The sequence below is a fragment of the Manis javanica genome, chromosome 4, assembly GCF_040802235.1.
Source record: "Manis javanica isolate MJ-LG chromosome 4, MJ_LKY, whole genome shotgun sequence".
Lineage (NCBI taxonomy): Eukaryota > Metazoa > Chordata > Mammalia > Pholidota > Manidae > Manis > Manis javanica.
This window is the reverse complement of record NC_133159.1, coordinates 102542488-102564331: the sequence shown is the minus strand read 5'-3', so window position 1 is coordinate 102564331 and position 21844 is coordinate 102542488. Positions and strand designations below refer to the sequence as shown.

The 21844-nt window shown below is 38.0% G+C and overlaps 2 protein-coding genes across 11 annotated transcripts in view; one reads left to right on the top strand and one right to left on the bottom strand.

Moving 5' to 3' along the window:
• The window catches only part of SPAG17 (sperm associated antigen 17), a 294146-nt gene that overhangs the window by 263868 nt on the left and 8434 nt on the right, over positions 1-21844 (top strand). For 6 of the 8 annotated variants that reach the window (XM_073234481.1, XM_073234477.1, XM_073234483.1 and 3 more), the window contains 3 exons: positions 1666-1726; positions 4332-4476; positions 7160-7565. In XM_073234481.1, the coding sequence (XP_073090582.1) occupies positions 1666-1726; positions 4332-4476; positions 7160-7299 (346 nt within the window). In that variant the 3' untranslated portion in view covers positions 7300-7565. Of the gene's footprint in view, positions 1-1665; positions 1727-4331; positions 4477-7159; positions 7566-21844 lie in introns of those variants that run through there. The other 2 variants (XM_073234478.1, XM_073234479.1) reach the window with 2 other exon arrangements.
• WDR3 (WD repeat domain 3) overlaps positions 12131-21844 on the bottom strand; it is a 31424-nt gene continuing 21710 nt past the window's right edge. For all 3 annotated transcript variants that reach the window (XM_017640989.3, XM_017640990.3, XM_037021182.2), the window contains 11 exons: positions 19764-19864; positions 19438-19549; positions 19164-19298; positions 18857-18907; positions 18272-18337; positions 17694-17786; positions 17158-17205; positions 16429-16472; positions 14732-14860; positions 13138-13231; positions 12131-12852 (listed from right to left, as the gene is read on the bottom strand). In XM_017640989.3, the coding sequence (XP_017496478.1) occupies positions 12697-12852; positions 13138-13231; positions 14732-14860; positions 16429-16472; positions 17158-17205; positions 17694-17786; positions 18272-18337; positions 18857-18907; positions 19164-19298; positions 19438-19549; positions 19764-19864 (1029 nt within the window). In that variant the 3' untranslated portion in view covers positions 12131-12696. The remainder of the gene's footprint in view (positions 12853-13137; positions 13232-14731; positions 14861-16428; positions 16473-17157; positions 17206-17693; positions 17787-18271; positions 18338-18856; positions 18908-19163; positions 19299-19437; positions 19550-19763; positions 19865-21844) is intronic.

The following is a 21844-nucleotide window of genomic DNA, read 5'->3' as shown; positions in this document are numbered from 1 at the left end:
CTACATTAGCAAAAAATGAAGGGGTTACAAGTGTTACAATAACACACAAAACTTGAAAGTTTGTTTCTCAAATCTACCACCAGTTATAATACCAGCTGACATTTGTTTGTACTTTATGATCTAAAAGTGATTTAATTATATTATTTCTGCATAATTAAGACAAAAGGGGAAAAAATTAACCTGAGTTATTAGGATCATTTTGATTCTGAAGATCTGATTTGGAATTAGTAACAAATACCTTAGTTCACAGTCTCTACTCCAGGTTGAAAATATACTGTATCTGGCCTGCAATGACCAGAAAAAGAGTTCTTCATTTCCAGATCAAGACCAATAGAATTTTAAAGCCTGTAGAAACCATGGAGACTATTACAAAAGAATAAACTGAGTAAGTTCTTTTACAGTCTTGTCAACTGAAGCAAGGCTAGACCTCAGATCTCTGGAGCACCAGTTCATGGAAGGCGCCTGTTTATCAACACACCTAGGTCCCTGCTTCGTGTGGCAGTTCAATCCTTCCCATTAGGTCAATTTCCCAAAGATCTGCAGCAAGATAATTCCCAGTGACAAAATCTCCTCTCTTCTATTTTGAATTAAACTAAGCATAATGTGGAGTCTTTTCCCCATAAAAAAGGGAGCAAATGTTTGTTTCAATCACAGTTTTTCTCAGTGTAAATAGCAAGCCCTTCAAGAATGTTTGTGATTCTAGACTCAGGATTGGAAATCAGATGGAGCAAAGCCACAGGGGCATCCAACTTAAAAGATCAATGTCCATTTTAGTTGAAGCGATTCTCCAACTTAAGGAACCATGTTTGCTTTCTCAGAAACAAGGTGATGAGGGGCCCAGGCCACCAGATCAGGCACTATTGTTTTTTTAGATTGTTGCCAACAGAGTGGGTGGGGAGAAGTAGACAGTTATTTTCAAACTAAAAAAACTCATCTTTCTGCAAGTCCTGTGCAAGTATAGAATTTTAGCTTTAGAGATTTCATTCCTCATCTTGTTAAATTCAGCCACCGCAGGGCAGACAGCAAAGCCGATGGCAGAGAGAGTGGGGTTGGGGTCAACATGGAGGTAGGCTTTCCTTGGCATTTTAATTCACTCCAGTCTTTAACCTTCAGGAAGAACCACAAACCACAGGAAGGGGGAGAGATCAATAGGCACCACATGTGAGCATGGCGCTTTTCAAATTCTCCAACATTTTCTGAGCCTTTTCTGTCTCTCTTCTCCTTAAACATGCAAACCCCATACCACGACAGAGCAGGAGTGGTTCCCAGGCTCCACTGCCTTCCCAAAGAGCCTTTATTCTTCAGCCTAATGATCTGGCAGTCAGCATCTGTGTTCATGCCAGAGGCTACACTGCAATGTGCACACCAGCCAAACATTTCTAACACTCTGCTCAGGGCCACGCTGCTGGTCAGCATTCCAGCAACAAAGGGCTGAAAGTTGGGTTGGAGTCTGTTTGATGCTGATGAACACTATTAGAAAGGTTGTTGGAAATGGGCCCCAGAGTCTTCTCTCAATTGAACATTAGGTTGTTTTTCTAGTGGCAGAGACCCCCTGCTCCTGTGTAGCGAATATTAACCCCTCCCTGATTTCATAAGCTCCCAGTTCATCCATTGCTCATGTTTTTCACTATAGCATAAATTTACTCCCATCTTTTTGCCTGGTAGGTTTAGGGTGAAGCAGCCTCCACCCAGCACAGGACTGAAAGTGACTTACAAACCGGGACCTGTAAGTCCTCTACACTATCTTTCGTATGTGTCCATGTGTTAGCATATAAATATGCATGTGTTTTCAGTGAAATGGGAAATAGTCTTCCTACCCATTCCTTTTAAACCATGTGTAAGTCTAGTTTTTCTAGTATCATAAGCAAAAGATTCCTGGTATTGGTAGATTATGTGGCTTGATATTCATGTGATACCCCTGAGATAGATCCTATGTGTGAAAAGGATTAAACTGCCAGCTATGGAAACATTTATGAAGTTCACCTCACATGTCCCAATATTTACGGTTAAGTACAGTTGTATGAAAATGCCTTGTTAAAAATGAAAGATGATTTAATGTGTGCTTGGAAAACAACCTAAAGATATCCAAGGGAAAAATCCTTTAGAAAAATAAATATTCCATTCTTTACATTTTATGTAAACCTGGTTTGTTCTCTTGGTGTTTGCTAGAGAATATTATTTAGTGGCATACTAAGAAGTAGCAGTATATTAAATTAATCAGCTTCCTCATTTCTCCCAAATCTCTGAAAATACAAATTTTAAAATGTCAACCTGTTATGACTTTGATTCATTCCCCTAAGTGGGGCCTTTAGTATAAAATCTGTATATTACCACTTACTTTAAATTATAATTTCAGAAATGCAGTATGATGTAAAGTTTGTATCAAAATATAATGAAATCACACCTGTAAATCCCAATATTTATTTCTTAGTCAGTATATCATCTTGCTGCTTTAACACCTTTCAGTTTACTCAACAAGCTTTTGAGTTCCTCCCACATGTCACTGCTAGTGCCAGGGTATATAGGGGATGTTGAAAAAAAATGAGTAAGATACATAAGGAGCTTACAGAGACAAGCATGTAGTGGGAACTCAAGATGTGTGACTGAGTGACAGAATGAAGTGAGGAAGCTGGGGGATACATAAATCATTCATCACAGCTGAAGGCATGCATGGCCCATACACTGAGCCAGGGCATCCAGTTCCATAACCAGCACGCAGTTGTTATATGTTGGCACAGAAGGGTTGGTTTGGTATAGTACAGACTCAGTGACTTCCTGTCATGGCTATGACAAGCAGCTTGTGATTTGTTGGTTAATTAATCTTCTGCTTCTTGTTTTCCTCATCTGTAAAAGAAGACACTTAGACCAGATAATTTCTTAGTCCTCTTCCAGCTCTAATATCTTATGATCTATAAAATAGTAATATGCAACAGCAATTCCAAACAGAGATACAGTTTGTGGTTAGATCCACTAATTCATGAACACCTCTCTCAAACAATTCATCCTTTTACTGTATCAAGATTTCAGAATCTTCACAGCATAAAACAAAATCAAAAATTGAAGCAAGCTCTTCCACTGGGAAATTAGCAAATCTTTTTCATTTAGGGTAGGGACCATGCCAAAAGTCAAAATGACTGTTGGATCGACCTTTATAGGTATTAAAAACCCAGGATGTAATATTTGAAGCTCACTCTATACTGTTAGTTTTTTTGTGTTCTTTTTTCTTTATGAAAAGGTTTTGGCTCTGGTAAAAATATAATCTATAGACTTCCCCGTGTGTACATCTAGCCAGTGTTCAGCTTGGTTAGCTGCCAATACTGAATGAATCCTATGCCCGAAGCCTGGGTGAGCCTGTGTGGCAGCAGTCCTCCCGCTGCTCCTGTGCAGAGCGTCATCGTCCCCAGCCCTGTGCTCACCATCGGCCTTGGAGGACGCAGGGCCTGGATGCAGCCGTTGGATAGCATCCAGTATTCAGGTTTTCACAAGCACAATTTTGTTGAAAAAATTGAAACACTTTCCAGTTTTATTATTGATAAAACCATATTGAAGAAAAAAATTACTGGTTTCTAATTGCTTTCCATATGGTCGTTTCTGATTTGTCTTCCAGATAACTGTCCTCAGGTCTGCTTTTTAACCTGCCTCCTGGAGAGGCAGCTTAGAACTGTAAACAGCTTTCTTTCCTGGCTAGTACTCTCTTCAAGGAACAAGGCAAGAAGCCCATGGCTTGCTGTGTTTCTTCTTCATTATATATCAGATTTTTTCTTTGTTGCTACGGACCTCTTCCATGTAGCTTTCAGACTTAGCAGTTTGGCATTTAAACTAATTCTGTCCCCCTCTACTGGCTTTGTGACATTATAGGGCCTACATTAGGAATACTGTAAGCCAAGTGGCAGGGCAGGGAAGTTGTGGGATTCAGCCAGTCTCTTAGATTGAATTTCTATCTATATTAGATTACATTTGTCTCAATCAGCAAGGATGCCGAAAGATTGAAACTTGCTACTAACATTCAAGAAATAACACAATTATAGACATTGCAAAAATTTGTCCTCAATGCCATCTCTAATATCTGGCATTTAGTTTCCCTATGTTTTTCCTAAATAGCATCTAAAGTTCTGTCCTTCAGCAGTTTATCCTGGGTCCCATTGACTCAATGGAATTCTACTGAACTGGCCTATGAAGTAATTCTTGTAAATGCTGAAACAGCAACCATTCATTAGTGCTAAATTCATAGATGAGGAAACAAGATTAGAGAGTTTACGTAATTTTCCCAAATTAGTATTAAAACCAAGATTTGAACTCGTCCGATTCTAAAGCTACATTGTGTCTTGTAGGTGGCAGCTGGTTTACAGACAGAACTGCAAGTGGAGTTATTTGCCATGGCTGTTGGAGAGGATGGTGCCAAGGGACTGGCACACATCTCTCACAATATTGAGATTACGACTGAGCATGACGTCCTGTTCTTACCCGTGGAAGCAAATATCCTTTAAAGTTCAATTTGGGTGGTCATAAAGGGCGCAAGATCACATGGAGCAAGGAGAACACGGGAGTTGAGACGCTGTTTTCTAACTCCCTCACACCCGCACTCTGTAGCTTCATTAATTGTATTTTTAAAACCACACTGTTAAACGTTTTAGAACAAAGATGGTGTCTTCATCCATCTTTGTAAGAATCTAGCAAAATGCCTTGACACAGTACATGTGCTGTAACTGCAGGATGGGTAAATATTAATGTTACCGGCTCTCTATGGAGTATCAGATGATCAGAATTTTTTTGAAAAGCCAGTCTTTGTTATCAAATTTGTAATCTTGTTGGATAGGAGATATCTTCTTATTATAATAGTTGGATGGATATTCACTAGATTACACATATATACCTTCATACTGGTATCTCTTGCCTATAGATATCAAAATAGATATTAAGAACCTATTCAAAGTACTGCATGAAATATTTTATCATACATGAATAAATATGAAAATTGGACTCTGTCTTAATAGACTCACATAATTGTGTAGCAGCAATAGTGTTCTCCCTTGATTCTTATAATGTACTCCAAGTACATGAATCATATATTGGTGTGTTGCAGTTATATACCTGTTTATATTTGGGCTGGGTCTTATAGAATGCAGACACTTTTGATGAACTGAGACTTGAAACAGACTGAACAAACCCAGCAGTAGGAAAGCTCCAGGTGTTGGGAGGATTAGCAGGGAGTTCAATCTGTTTAGAACTTACAGAATATTAGGAAATATAATGAGAAAGTTAGCTGGAATCAAGTTGTGAAAGATTTTGAATCCTTGGCTTAAACTTTATTGTATAAGCAACAGTCAATCAATGAAGATTTCTGATCCAGGGGGTAATATCATCAGCTTACCTTTATAAAACTGAATCTAGTGTTACTGCAAGATATGTTGAACAAGAGCCACTGGAAGACTGCTTTGATAGGCCAAGGGTAAGGGCATGAACTATAGTGTGGAAACAGTACGTGGAAGAGGGACATGGATGAAGACGTTTGGCAGCGGGAACTATAAAATCTGAGATGGAACCCACTGATAAAAGGAAGTAAGAGTGTCAACTCCAAGGTTTATTTCAACTCCAAGTAATGGATAATGGGTATGTAGGACTGGATCTCAGTTGAGAAGTCAAAACTGGAGATAGAATTTTAAGCATCTTCTACACAGTGATGATAATTGAAGGTATGGGAAAGGAGGGAAAGGAGCAGGAATTCAGGGTCTGTTTAGAAAAAGAGCTACCAATGGAAATAGAACAAGAAATTAGAAAACCATGAAATAATCCCAGAAACCATAGAAAAAAATTCCAAGGAAAATACATAGTTGGCAGATGCTATATAGAGGTAGACTTCAAATTTAAACAGGACCTCTAGATCTGAATGGAACAAAAAATAAATTGCAAGAGATAAATAAAGACTGGGTGTTAAGAAAGCAGAAACATGGAGTATGGATACTCTTTCAAGAAAATTTATAAAGGGAAGAGCAAGAAAGTATGGTGCATCAGGGAAGCAACAGAGCAAAGGAGAGATCTGAAGTTTAGTTTAGCCTTCAGTATTTTTGTAGGTTGAAAAGAGTGGATCAGAAGTGAACCATTAAAAACGAATGCGAGGAAGTAACTGAAAGAGCAGTATACAAAGAGAGCAATAACTAACAGAGCTGAAGGGTCATTCTCAGCAAGGGAGATGGTGAAGAGGGCTAAGATCCAGACATTTTGAAGCGAAGGAGGAATTCAGAACTTGTGTCAAATAATCTTGATTTCAATAGAAAAGGAGCTGAATTCATTTGCTCATTCTTTCAAAGCTACAAAGTGTCTAGTGAACTATTCTAGGCACTGGGATACAATAAACAAGAGACAAAAACACATTCCAGTGGGGGACAGACAATACATAAAATAAGTAAAATATGGACTATAGGGTTATTAAGTATGGTGGAGAAAAATATAAAGTGGGGAAGGGGGTATAGGGAGTGTTGAGGATTGCAGTTTGAAGTAGGGTGGTCCAGAAGGACCTCGCTGGAATGTCATTTTTTGTTGTTGTTCAGTGAGCTTTGATGGCAGGGTTCTTCTGCAGTAATAGAAGGAAACTAACCAAAGAACCAGTTGTGTTTATCCTGGGAATTCAACTGAGTCCTCTTATATCCTCTTCACACAGGTTGTTAGATGCTGATCCAGGGCACCTGATACTTGCTGCTAAGCGGTTCAATCATTTTAACACTTATGTTAGTAAAGTTTCTATCTTCTTGCCTATAGACAAAAAATCAAATGTCCCAAAGTTTTATTAGATCTTTTATCATTTCCAGTGTCAATAACGATAGCTCTTAGCCCATTTACCAAGATCTATCCCCATCCACACCAAAAAAAAGTATGAAATCTGGATGTTGATACGGCTTGGGGCCTGGTTGTGGTGATTAATGGCTCCCATAGAAAGGCCATTTGGTAGAGAAACAGAGTGGGGAGAACAGAAGACATTACAAGAAACCACTATCCATCCTTCATCCCTAAGCCTGAACATGCAGAATTTGCATAAGACAGAAAAGTACCTAAAACTGAGCTAATGGTGCTAGAGGAGAGGTTCTTATTCTACAATGTTATCTGCATTTATATTTACTAATTATTTGGTCATGAGAATCACAGTCCTTAATGAGTATTTTACCAGTTTTAACAAGCAGCAATTATGAAGAGAGACCAAAACATTTCCCCCAAGGGAAAGAAAACCCCATGGTCCATAGGACTTCCACAGTTTCTTCCTCGTCACTTGGAGTCTTCATGTCCCGTAAAGTTTCTCCACATTAAGGCCAGTAAGTAATAAACGAAAATTTGTCAGCCATTCCAATTTGAGGCCTTAGACCTCACGCTTGCTCCCCTCTTCTTACAGCTGGAAACCAATGAGAATGAGCTACTTGGCCTCATGGAAAGAAAATGCTTGTTTTTGATAACTATAATAGCTACTTCTTTATATACATTATAACATCTAATCCTTATACTGAATTTGCCAATTTATAAATACGGAAGCTGAGGCTTAGAGAATCTTAAGTAGAAGAAATAAAAATCTAACTTACTTCAGTGTGGTTCTAAAGTTCATTCTTTGAGTGCTGTTTTCAATGTTAGTTGACTTTCCAAAAAGCAGAAGTATCATCATGCCTTTTTGCACTTGAGAATTTTTAAGTCTAGGTTTTCAAAACATTTTCGACACAATATTCCTTATACATTCTTAAAAATAATTGAGTAACCCAAGAACTTTTATTTATATGGATCATATCTATTACATTTATTAAATTAGGATAAAAATGGAAATATTTTTAACTTATATAAAAACAATAATAAACTCAGTATATTAACAAATATATTTTAATGAAAAGACACTATTTTCCTAAACAAAAATTTATTAAGAGGGGCACTGTTTTTACATTTTTTTAAATTTCTTTAATGTCTGGCTAAACAGAACATAGTTGGACTCTCGCATCTGCTCTGTGTCCAATCTGTCACCATATCACACATTATACAGCCTCTGGAAACCTCCACAATATGCTCATCAGAGAAGGCAAGTAACACTTAGTATTAGTTTCCTAGGGTTGCCCTAACAGTGCCCCAAGTCAGGTGGCTCAAAAGAACAGATATTCATTCTTTCACAGTTCAAGAGGCTAGGGGTCTGAAGTCCAGGTGTGGGCAAGGTTGATTCCTTCTGGAGACTTTGAAGCAGAGTTTGTTACATGCCTCTCTCCTACTACTTGATTATGCCAGCAATCCTTGGTGTGTCTTGGCTTATAGCTGAATCACTCCAATGTCTGCCTATCTCAAATGACATTCTTCCCTGGGTATTTCATTTTGTCCCATCTGTGTCCCTGTCAGGCCAAGCTGGCAGGGTTTCTGCTGATAGAACTTTCTTAAACGTCAGTCTTCTGTGGACATCAAGGCAAACCATGCCAGTACACATCAGTGTGCTCCACAGATCTCTCAGTGATAACCGCATCTCTATTCCTGGCTTCTGCGGAGATGGTTGATTTGTTACCTAAGGTCACAAACTTAATCTCTCCAGCAGGTTTCCAGCCACACCTACTGTGATCTCTCCAGAGCATGCCTTAGCATCTTCTGCAATAATGGCCAAGACTGTGAATTCTCCAAATCATCATGTTATGGTTCCTTTTTGTTACTCAGATCCTTCCTCAATTTATTACTCTCCTCTTGCATTTTTACCATAAGCAGCAAGAAACCAGGCCACGTCTTCCATATTTTGCTTGGAAACCTCAGCTAAGTATTCATATTCACTGTTTACAAGTTCTACTTTTCACCCAAAAGCAGAACATAATTCAGCCACGTCTCCTGTTACTTTATAACAGTGATCACTTTGCCTTCAGTGTCCAGTAACAAGTTCTTCATTGGAGTTCTCACCAGAGGCAACTTTAACATTCACATTTCTATCAACATTTTGTTCACAATGATGTAGAAGTTCTCTGGAATGATAGAAGCTTTCTTTACTGTCCCCGACACTTACTTTTAAGCCCTCATCAAAAGTGCTTTTAATGTCCACATTTCTACCAACAGTCTCTGAGGTAATCTAGACATTTTCTACCATGTGGCTCATAACTCTTCCAGCCTTCAAGAATTACCCAGTTCCAAAGCCACTTCCACAGTTATAGATATTTGTACAGCACCACCTTCCCCCAACTCTGTATCAAAAATCTATTGGTTTCCTGGGGCTGCCACAGCAAATTGCCACTAACTGTGTGGCATAAAACAACAAATAGTTACCCTCTTGCAGTTTGGGGAGCCAGGGGTCTGAAACCAAGGTTTGGGAGGGCTGGTTCCTTCTGGAGGCTGAGGGAAAGCTTGTTCCACGCTCTCCTAGCTTCTGGTGGCAGCCGGAATCCTTGGTGTTCTCGGTTTGAGCTGCAGCACTCCAGTCCCAGTCTCTGCCTCCTTCCGTTGTACATGGCCCCTTTCCATTACCCCAAACTGAAAAATGGTCAAGTTTGCATCTCCAACTGGACAATTTTGAAAACTATGGAATACCTTTCAGATTCCTAATTCTTATTGGCACTAATCTAAATCAAAAGTAACTTCATGAATCCACCTAATAGATATCTAAATGATGTTGCTTTTATGTCTTTGTTTATATTTTCACAGAATTAATGAGTTTAAGACTATTGTACTTACTCATTTTAAAGATAAACATTTATTATAAAGATTTTCTGCAACATCACCCAGTGCTGACAGATAACATTTTAGTCTGTTTCTTTCCAATCTCTTCTACTTTATGTATATTGTGACCATTCTATATTTTTGTGTCTCACACAGTAACAATAGTAACATATTCTATGTTTACTCTAAGCCAGTAAGCACTTCATACTAAGTCGTTGATGGTAGGCTATTGTGCCTATTTTAGAGATGAGGAATCTGAAACCAGATTAGATAATGTGCTCTATAAAAGCTATTTGTTATCTGTTGCTAAGTAACAAATTACCCCAAAACTTAGAAGCTTAAAGCAACAAATGTTTATGATCTCATAGCTGATGTGGCACCCAGACACAGCTCAGGTGGGCGCTCTGGCTTAGGGACAATCTGCTTTCAGCTCACTCAGTTGTTGGCAGGATGCAGGTCCTTGCCATGTGGGCTTTTCAGGGCAGCTCCCAACCTGACAGCTCGGGTCATCAAAGCAAACAAGAAGAGCCTGACAAAATGTGAACAAGGCAGAATTCACAATGTTTTATGACCTAATCTTGGAAGAGACAGCCCATTCTCTCTGCTGTGTTCTATTTCAGAACTAGTCACTAGGTTCAGCCCACACTCAAGGGAAAGGGATTACACAAGGACAGCCAGCACTAGGCCCTAAAATCAGGCTGGTTACTGTTGGACCGTGTGTGTGCTCTGCCCTAAAAACATATCAGAGCTGTTCTTGGATCCCACAATACCTCAGAAATATGAAGTGTCAGGGCTTAGAACATAAGGTGGTTTTACCCTTAAAAACCTGTCTTATCTCAAAACTCACGGTCTTCAGTTGGGAGGAAAGGGGGCAGACTGGGTATATAGGCCGGCTGGCTTCTTCCCAGCCCCTGCCTGCTGTGGCCTGGAAAGGCTATGCTGAGCAGGCTCATCAGTACAGCTGGTGAGCGAGTGGGGCCCTAGGTGCAGTCCTGCGCCAAGCAACAGACATCACCATCTCCTTGGTCACTGTCCCTACATTCTGATAGGTTTACTAGATTTTGGGGGTATAAGATATGAATTCTGACACTTGCTACTGAGAAACTATTTAATACCGAGTATTACCAAGCACCTGACTTCCAGTCAGGGAATCTCAAAATTGTTAAGCGTATCTTCTTCACACGGAGATAAGATACATATATGTGTTTATGTATACACATATAAATATGTATGTGTAGTTTATGTATAAAGTTTATACATGGCATGTATATTTATGTATGTATACATAAATTATCCATGTGTATATATTTATGCATATATATACTTTGATATTTTATATATATATTTTTAATAAGCTTAGATATTTTACTCCTGATAAACTTCTTATTGATGAGGATTTTCTTTATGACACTACAGGCTTCTATGGGTAACATGGCATCATTTGCAAGAGATACTATTCATTAAATTGTTTCTGTACTAAAGATTAGCCAATGGCTGGCTAGGCAAATAAATGCTGACATGACTAGTAATCTACTTGACTTAAAATTTAATTTCAACTCACTGGTTAACCTCAAACATATAGGGTTAAGGAGTTCCAAGAATAGTGGCCACAAGTTGTAGCTCAATTACTATACACATCACTTCATCTATCACAAGTTCTCCTTCTCTCTGATTAGTATAATTCATCAGAGAGAAAACCTTTAAATCCCCTGGTATTGTTAATCTTAAAAGGGGGCAATCTTTGGGAAATCACTTTTAAAACATATTCACATAGAGTGCCCTCCTGGAATTTGTTTTGGTTTGAAAACCATCAAAAACACTAATGGCAAATGCTGCAATTTCTTTATGAATAACTCCAAGAAGCACAAACATGATATGGATTCTGCCTTTTGTTCACTCAAGAATTAAGGTATCTTTCCAGAATTAAGTACCTAACTCCTTTCCCTGGTGGCAGGTAGCCATCTCCAGAAAAGGCTGAGTCTTCTGACTGTGAAGCTCCTAGAATCCCCCACACTCCATACTATGCATCAGAAACTCTTGCCAAAATTCTCTTTACTGTTATTTTGCCCAACAAGTAATACCACCATATTCCTCATCTCACATCAGTGTTATGGTTAGAATAATAACAGATTTGTGGTTTGGGATAGATAGAGCCATGCCACAGAAGAGCAGCTCTGAGATTGGCAAGCAAATGGTAGCAGAACACAACTTGGATGAAATGAACAAACTCATAGAAAGATTCAAACTACTGAAACTGAGTCAAGAAGATAGAGAACATCTAAATAGAACTATAACAAGGAGTTCAGTTAGTAATTTAAAAACTTCCCACAAAGAAAAATCCCACGCCCAGAAGAATGTGTCAGTTTCTTTTCCTGAAACATTTCCACCTCCCCAAATCCCTACCATACAGATATATGTGTGCATATATGTGAATATCTATGGTGTAATGATCACTCAGAAGCCCAACTAAGGCATCTCAGCCTGATTATGCTTCAATTAAAACAACTCTTTTATTTAGAGAAGTATAAACAATTGGCAATGAGGATACTTTTATATACAGATATAACAACCTGCAAGAGGTTAACTTTAAGGAGATTGTTCTAGGCAATTTTTATGGTTCCTTTCGGCTCTCTAATTTCCCCTCTGCGTTTAGGGGCAGAGGACAATCAATCCTGCACCTGATTATGTCAGTAGCAGGTAAGACCTAATACAAAGAGTAACAAATCTTCTGCCATAAAAGAAATAAAAACTTCTGAAATGTTAATTTCAGCTCTAGTGAAACAAATATGTAGTTTAAAAAGTTCTTTGCTCCCTGCTAGAATATAAACGGAACAACAACTGCAAGACTCAATCTTTGAGGACACAGGGTGATTTTAAACTAATCTTGTGGACAAATTCAAGAAAGGGAACCCACAGTCCAGGCTGGAATTCCCCCCGGCAAAGCTGGGACCCACACCCTGAGGCCTTCTGCAACACAATTAAGTATGACACCAATTCTGCTGCTTAGTTTACAAGTCCTTTTAAATAAAAAGTAAAGAAAGGCACCACTTTTCAGTTGTAACTTAAAATTAGCTTCTCCCTCTTTTTCCTCTTCCGCTTCTTCTCTTCTAAGTGGCTGGTAGCATCAGCAAAAAACATCACTTCACTTTTTGCTTCACATTCCCTCCTGAGGTAATCAAGACCTGCCATATTGAAGCCGATAACATCCTGGGGAGGAATGCAAGAAAGATTAAACAAACTGTCTCTCTCTTCAGTTCAGTAGAGCAGCTTATGTGAGTCAGGGCGACCAGCGCTTCAGGTGTTGCTACTCATTTTTCCCTAAGGTCTTTTCTTGTTTTTTCCTATTTCAGCTCCAACTAAAATCTTCTCAAATACAGATGTACTTCTGGTCAATATCACCAAAGATGGGGCCCAGAACACCACGCTACTTCTCAGACCCACACACACACCAGGATTTGCCGCCTCTTCTTGTCTTTTTACAAATATACTTACTCGGACTTGGCTGACTTTTGAAATAGTTGTTTCTTTTAATTTTTCAATCACTGGCACAAGCATTTGGTTGCTAGTGATCTGCCCAAAGTGAATCCTAATAGAAAAATAAAAGAGAGTCATGTTACAAAGAGGGATAGTGGTTCTGGCTCTAGTTATCCCTTTTACAATAACAGAGAGACACAGCATCAAAAAGATTCATTTTATCAGATCATGGAAGTATAGAAATGCTTCTGGCAAAAAAAAAAGCTCAAGAAGTTTCTTCTTTGCTATTCAGTTCTGATTATAATTTTTAAAATACTATCCTAAACCTCTTGACAGCTTCAACTCATTTGCAAAGCTGACTCTTTTCCCAGCAATCTACCAGGTGGCCACAGGTTTTGACAATATTTTATGGAAAGCAAAGGGAGAAAATAATTTTCTTTTTAAGAAATGCTAACTCAATTAAAATTTATCAATATATCTAATAAAGCAACAGCAAAAAAGAGACAATTGTTAATCATAGTCAAGCTCTGACTTAGAGTGCCAAGATGCCCTTGATGAACTCATGCTTCTGTCATCTCCATGTTCACCCTCACTCTCAATAGGGACCTGCTACCTCTACCCGTGAGGCAGTAACCATCTGCAACCCTCTGACAGGCTGGAAGTATTTGTGGTATTTCTGTTAGAATCAGTAACTCTGATTTAATAGCACCATATACCACAGTGAAAAATTATAAGTAATACTGTTAAGTGTGAATTCATGTCCTTCTAACTGCCCAAAATTATACATATGGCAACAAAATAATATATCAGTGTTCTTCTTTTATTCTGATAGAATAAAAGGAATAGAGAGTTTAAAATCATGCAAACCATTCGAGTCACCAAATATCAATTCACTAAATACACCTGTTTTTTAACTATTTGGTATAGGCTGACCAGTTTATTTTGTCTTCAAACAGCATTCTAAGGAATGTTCAATTTGTCTCTATTGCTGTCCTCTGCTATAACAGCTTGAGACTGAGGGACAGAGACTGGGAAATAAGAAGAAAATATTCTAAAGCTTTTGTAATATGTTCTTCTCCATTACATAGTAACAAGAATTCTCCATATTTAAGAATATGATCTAATGAAAATACCTTCTTCGTTTCTTGGCTCCCAACTTTTCCATCTGTACGGATACCAGCCTGGGGAAAACCCACTATTCGTTAAAATGCTGTTAGTAGGACAAAACAAAACCATTTGCTTAAACTAAGGAGTTAAATGGAAACAACAAATGAGGCAAACTAGCCATTCAGCAATGGGCTTTCCTCAAACTGACTAGACCCAGAGCTACTGTGTTAGACTGAGTCCTCGGGACCTATACCTGGCTAAGGAGTTCTGAGCAATGTACTGACTCTTACTACTTAAATATGTGGGTCATCACTACCACTGCTTTTCCTTGATTCCAAAGGACAGTAAATAATAAATCATTCATGTTAGACAGCAGTGAAATTCTGTAAGTCTCTGAATCTGAAACATTAGATTTCTTAACCCCAAAGTGCTGACACCTTCAGTTAAAGTAGTACTAGAGCAGCTATGCTGAGTAGATGTGGTATTCTTTAGAAAAGGACGTTACCTGAGGAGAAAGAAGAGGCATCTACACATCAGTTCAACATCCAAGCCCAGCTGGATGAATTCATTGAAGAGCTTAAGAATGTCTGGGACGTAAGAGAAAGGCAGCACAAGCAGAGATTCTTCCAGCTCACTGAAGAAAAGAACAAACATGACATTTCTTAACATGGCCAAATTTTAAATCTTTTCCTCTACTATTTTTCTCTTCCGCTTTTACACTTGAACTTACCCAAAGTTACATATTCATTTTTTTTTCTGGCTAGATCTCTCTTCAATGTTTTATTTTTTATATGTAATATTTTAACTATTTGACACATTCTGATCCATGGCATGGTAGGAGAATCTTTTTTTTCCTTCCAAATAACCAATTTCTCCAAAGTCTTTCAAGTCTGTTCTGATGATTGATTGATTCTGAACACAATCTTGTGTTATTTTAATTTTGCTAATTTTCTAGCTTTTAAAACTAGAATAGCTCCCTCTGTTGTTCTGGTTTGTTTTGTTTTACCTTTCTGGAACTAGTTCTAGTACCATTTCATCAATTCCAATTAGAAATCTCAAGAGAATTTCAACTGGGATCATAAACCTATAAATTAGTTAAAAAAAAACTAGATCTTTAAACACAGAATCTTCCCATCTAAGAATGTATAGTTCCTCAATTAATCTAGATTTTTACATTCCTCTAGGGAAGTTTCCTCATTGTCCTTCCATAGGTCCTGTTTATTTCTTGTAAGGGATATATTTAGATATTCAGAACTGTTAAGAAAATGTAACTTTTAGTAGGTCAAACTCACAAATAAACCAAAAGCTAAGTCACAAACAAGAAACATTTCAAGAATAATACAAAAAACAAGCAATTCTTGAAAACTAGTAAGAGAAACTATTAGAGAGCAAGGCAGAAAGGGAAAGTAAAAATTCACGTGAGAAAATACAAACGGGAAATATAAAATTTTAATTCTGTTAAGTATCAAAAGAAATTAAAATATACAATACTACCTTTTGCCTCTCAAACTGGCAAAGGATTTTTAAAAGCCTGGTTAAAATCAGTACAAGCACTCTGGAAAGTAATTCAGGAACACAAACCCTTACAAAGCTTCTGTCCACTGATCAGTTACTAGACTGCTAGAACTCTCTTTGGAAAAATAATCAACATGACGACAGAGGCGTCTACATACAGGGATTCACAGAAGGAGCTGGGATCACAGCAAAAAACAAAAGCAACATTCAATAGTAATTATTCATACAATGGAATATTTTTAATTAACCCAGTGATGTGTTCTGAAGAAAGTTAATAACAGGAGTAAATGCTCAGGACATTACGTGAAAAAGGACAGGATACAAAATTGTGCATGACTCCAACTGTGTATGTAACACAGAAAGCAAGCCAAAGGAAATATACAACAAAACAATGAAACAATGTTAACAGTTGGTACTATTCTTGCATCAAATTACAGATAATTTTATTACCTACAATGTAAAGTAGCACCATCCCTTCATTTGTCCTTAAAAATACCTCCCTTCGTATTTTAGGAGCCTCCTAGTTCTACTTTAAAATGAACACTCTAACAAATTATTTTCCACCAAAATTTTGACTGTTATATCTATATGAAAGATAACCATCAATTATATTTTTACTTATCTCATGTTCAGACAGGCATTTGGTTGTTAGCTGACAAATTATAACAATTGTGCACTGGGACTCACCTTGACTTGATTCCTTTAAAAATCTCCAACACATAAGCTGAAGGCTATAAGGGAAGCATAACAGTATTAGTGGAACTCTTTGTTGCTTCCCACCGACAGTCTCTAACTTCCATCTCCTAAACACTGGGGATCCCTCTCTCTCACATGAGGAACAGTGTTTTAAAATGGCAATACGTGGATGGGTTTAGAGTCAGTCAGATCTGGATTTACAGTCCAGTGCTGTCACTTACCAATTGTGCTGCCTTTTATCTGTAAGCTGGGCCAGTTTCCTATCTATGAGATGAAGATACTCGGACTCACATGATTATTGTGATGCCTAATACATGCATGTAAGGTTCTAAGTAAATAGAGACTGCTAGAAAAGCATTCATTGTCCATGACTCTCCTTCTCCTTTATCTGACTGATTAATGTCAACTTTTCCTCCAAGAACTTCAATTTCAAAGTAGATGAACAGAATCTCAGATGGCTTTAGATACTGAACATAAATTAGCACTAGAATATAGAAGAATGCCAGTTGAGTCCAACCAAAAAGGATGACTTGGAAGTTACATTAAAATGGTACTTTTGAAATACAAAATATACTAGAGGATTCCATCATTCAAGAGAGATTCTTTTTAATGACAAAAGTTTCCTAATACATCCATCCTCAAACCATGTCTCTTCACTTCCTCTCTTATCACTGAAAGTAACCTTTGAATAGCCAAGAGGAAAACTGTTGGTCTACTCACAGAGATGTTGCCATAAGCCATCAGGATGGGGTTGATGGGAAGAGGAACCTATGAAGAAATTATTACCTCAGGTCACTAAAGAACAAAACTCTGATAGCGCTTGTCACACGCAGGATGATAACAGTATTTTAGTTTTGAAGAGAGAAAAGAGAGACCCTAAAAACTGAAAGAATATGAAAGACCTATCAGGCCTTTTAGTTTCAACAGCGCTTACGAATGAGTGTGGGGCAATAGTTGCAACTACGAATGCATGACTCGGTTACCTTACCTCCCAAACCCAAGCAGGAACATGAGTTTCTACCCAATACAAAAATCATCCCAATCTATAATTCTCTATCTTACACTTTTTATTAAGACCAAGCTTCTTCCCTTCCATAGTTCCTCAATTCCTTCTAATGTTTGAATTAGAAAAGATTCTATTACATTTATCTCATTTCCTGATCTGAGTTAATAAATCCTAAAACAATGGTTTTCTCTTCAGGACTTGTCTCTACTTATAAATGTTTCTTAGAGCATAACATAATGGACTGTCTTACCTCTTTCCCTGCAGCTTTGCAAATGGCTTTGTGCTCTTCCATTTTTGCAGTTTCTTCCCGATATAGCTCAACAGCCTCCATGATCCTCTCAGCCTACAGATGACAAAGGACAGAAATCATCACAACACATTCCATTATCCCAGAACACTGCAACTGGAAGGCCTGTCTAGAAAATCACCAAATGAAATAGCCTGAATTGACTTAATAAAGATGTACCAGTAGAGTGCCAAACAACATTTAAAGACATCCTTGGTTTTTTTTTTCTTTTTTTAATGTATAAGGAAGAGACTAAATGTGGAAACAGGTGAGACTGTGTGTGGACACCTTGAATAGAGCAGCTCCCAGGAACATCTGAATGATGCTTTCAGGAGATGAAGCTTGCCTTTCTAGAAACCATGCACTGATCAAAGAGATTCAGCACTATTCGTGTCCTTGGTTAAGGGAGGGAAGCAGAGGTTATGATCTCTGTAAATTTCATCAATTTTTTGCCACAAAAGGGCTATTGGGTTGATAAAGACTTGTACTAAAAAGTTGGGATCCTATTTAAAAACAAGATACTACATCCTTTATCAACTTACTGCTTTGACGGTTTCAATGGTTTTCTTTCCAGTAAAATAATTGTCACCTTGAGTCTCTCCTGGAACCTGCCAGACACAAAGAGATCCTTGAACAATATAACTGACAAGCATTAAAGAGCCGATAAATTAATCTTACATCCAGAAAAGAATAGGCATTTCTATGTTATAATAATGGTAGCATGGTGTTATTAGCTATCATTAATGGAGTACTAAGTACTGGACACTATGTTTTTATACACATTATCATAAGAATACCCTGCTCTACAAATATTTAAAGAGAATGCCCAAATTCTCAATTTTTTCTGATTTTTTTTTCCAATAGTGAAATAATTCCCTGGAGCCTCTTTACAAAAGAAAAAGCTAGAATGACAATCATTCAGTAGCAAATCTGGCCAATCATTTGTCCTGTGAAATCAGGACATACAGTTGAATCAAAAAGAACTACACAGATCCGTTCTATATCAACTGGTGAGGACTATGACATCTAGCCCCAATTCTAATTCCACTAGAAATTCTTGGAATTACAGTAAATTCCAATAAGATAACTACAGGCCACAATCTCACAGTCCCAAAATATTTACTTACTGCTGGTTGGTCTTCTTTGGCCACACTCTCCTCATATTCTGCTTCCCTTTGCTGCCAAGACATAGATATAAATGAACTTGAAAGAAAAAACATGGTCTCTATGTGAAGTGAAATGAGACAGTGAGAAGCTACTTTTAAAAATACAATCCCCTAATAGCACATCTGTGGTGACGGGAGACTGGAAACATCTCCTGCAGGTTCTTGGACTTGTACTGACTGAGGTGTGACCGCACTAGACGGCAAACTTTAGCTGGCACAGTGTGTCAGACACACACCAGCGTATTTCTAACCAGGCCTAGAACCTTACCATTTCCCTTTCATCCTCAAGGATAAGAGGCTCTCTCGTTCTCTCCCAAACTCTCAGAGATTTGTCATGGGATGATGACACAACATAGTCCCCACTTGGGCTTACAGCCAAGCTCCATATTTCCTTGTGGTGCCCCTGGAAAGGGAAAAAAATGTGACACCCTAAGTAAGAAAACCTTATTAATAAAGAGCTACCTTCTTACATTAGTGGGAGATCAACACTCAATATTCAAAGTACTTTGCTTATGTACTGAGCAAAACAGGCAAGAAGTCACCTCCAGGGTCTGTATGTGTTCAAACTTGTCCGCATCCCATTGCTTAATCTTATGGTCCTTCCCAGCAGTGAAGAAGAGGTGAGACTTGGGTACGAACCGTAGGCACATCACACTAAAAATCGAGAAGTACGCAAATGTCTTTCACCAAGTTTCACCTTAATGAAAAGCTTCACTCACATAAAGAGCTTCTGAACAGCTAGTTCTAGAGTGTTTGATTATTTACATGTGAGAATTTTCAATTTGTGACTGCTGGAGAACACTAAATGTTCAAGGGAAATGATACGGACAGGTGACTCAAAGGGAGGTTTTGAAAGGACTGCACTTACCTGTCGTCATGTGCAAAGAGAGACTTGTGGCAGTCCCCGAAGTCCAGGCCCCAGATCTTCACATTCCTGTCGGCAGAGCCAGTTGCTATGAGTGCTCCATCCTATGTGGAAGGGAAGGATGACATGACTTGTTATCTGAAACTCTGTAAATTAGGTTAAGAAAAGCTAACCACAATGTTTAACCCAATTTTTTCAAAAACATTACAATCAATGCCAAAAAAGTAACTTCATCTCTACCAAGAAAGAGGGCCTACTTCTTTGCTTTTACCTAAAGATCTACTTAAAAAGCTTGTTAAAGTGAAATCAGGAACCTGTGGCTTAAGTGATGATGTACTGCTAACAGGGCAGCATGATGCCTGATGTAGATTATCTATTCACTTTGTTAAACAAGAAAAAAAATCTCTAATCTCTGTCACAGGATTTGTGGGGAGAGAGGAAGAGGGAAAGACAGGAAACAATGAGTCTGGGAAAAAGTATTAGAATGTTTATGTCCTAGCCTTTTATCCCATGTTTCTTATTACTGCTGCTCATAGCTTTCCTATTTCAATGTCTAGTTCAAATGGTGTCAACATAACAAGAAAATTGGAAACATTTTTAACGTCAACTTCATCTATCAATGGACTGATTATTGACAGCTAGAGCACAGGTCTAATTCCTTTTACAGACGAGACAATGTTTTTAAATATATATGGTCATGCCTAATCATAATAAGACATTGCAAAAGTATGATTTTGGTCAAGAGACTGAAAGTACAAATAGTGCAAAATATCATAAATATCCAAATATAAAAAGAAGTTTCATCTTCCTCATGAATTTTATCCTTTAGCACAAAGGGGGTTGCCTTTTAAAAAGTCTTTCGTATTTTAGAGTGCTCTACCAATTAGAGCATGTTAGACAACTAAATACTATTTGGGGAATCCATTGTGAGGATTAATTCAGGTATTTGAGAAAATATTCTGAAAGCATTAAAGCAATACGTATACTTGAGGTTTAATATATATGTTTTTTATTATTAATTAATTTATTTATTTTGTTGTCATTAATCTACAATTACATGAAGAATATTATGATTACTACGGTTCCCCCTTAACCAAATCCCCCCTACAATACCCATTACAGTCACTGTCCATCAGCGTAGTAAGAGGCTGTAGAATCACTACTTGTCTTCTCTGTGTTGCACAGCCCTCCCCGTGCCCCACCTCCCACATTATACATGCTAATCATAATGCCCCCTTTCTTTTTCCCCACCCTTATCCCTCCCTTCCCTCCCTTTCTCCCCAGTCCGTTTCCCTTTGGTAACTGTTAGTCCATTCTTAGGTTCTATGATTCTGCTGCTGTTTTGTTCCTTCAGTCTTTCTTTGTTCATATAGTCTTTGGGTTTGAGGTGAGTCTCTTGTAAGCAGCATAGAGATGGGTCTTGTTTTTTTTATCCATTCTATTATTCTGTGTCTTTTGATTGGTGCATTCAGTCCATTTACATTTAGGGTGATTATTGAAAGATATGTACTTATTAGATTCATGGTTGCCAAAGGTTCAAGGTTAGCTTCTTTAGTATCTTACTGTCTAACTTAACTCACTTATTGAGCTATTTTAGACACTGTCTGGTCATTCTTTATTTTTCTCCCTTCTTATTCCTCATCCTCCATTCTTTATATGTTGGTTGTTTTATTCTGTGCTCTTTTGTGCTTCCTTTAACTGCTTTTGTCGGTAGTTGATTTTATTTTTTGCCTTTAGTTAGTATTTGGTTGGTCTGCTTTCTTTGCTGTGATTTTATTTTCTCTGGTGATATCTATTTAGTTTTAGAAGTGCTCCCATCTAGAGCAGTCTCTCTAAAATACCCTGTAGAGGTGGTTTGTGGGAGGCAAATTCCCTCAACTTTTGCTTGTCTGGGAATTGTTTAATCCCTCCTTCATATTTAAATGATAGTCGTGCTGGGTACAGTATTCTTGGTTCAAGGCCCTTCTCTTTCACTGCATTAAGTATATCATGCCATTCTCTTCTGGTTTCTGTTGAGAAGTCTGATGTTAGCCTGATGAGTTTTCCTTTGTAGGTGACCTTTTTCCTCTCTCTAGCTGCCTTTA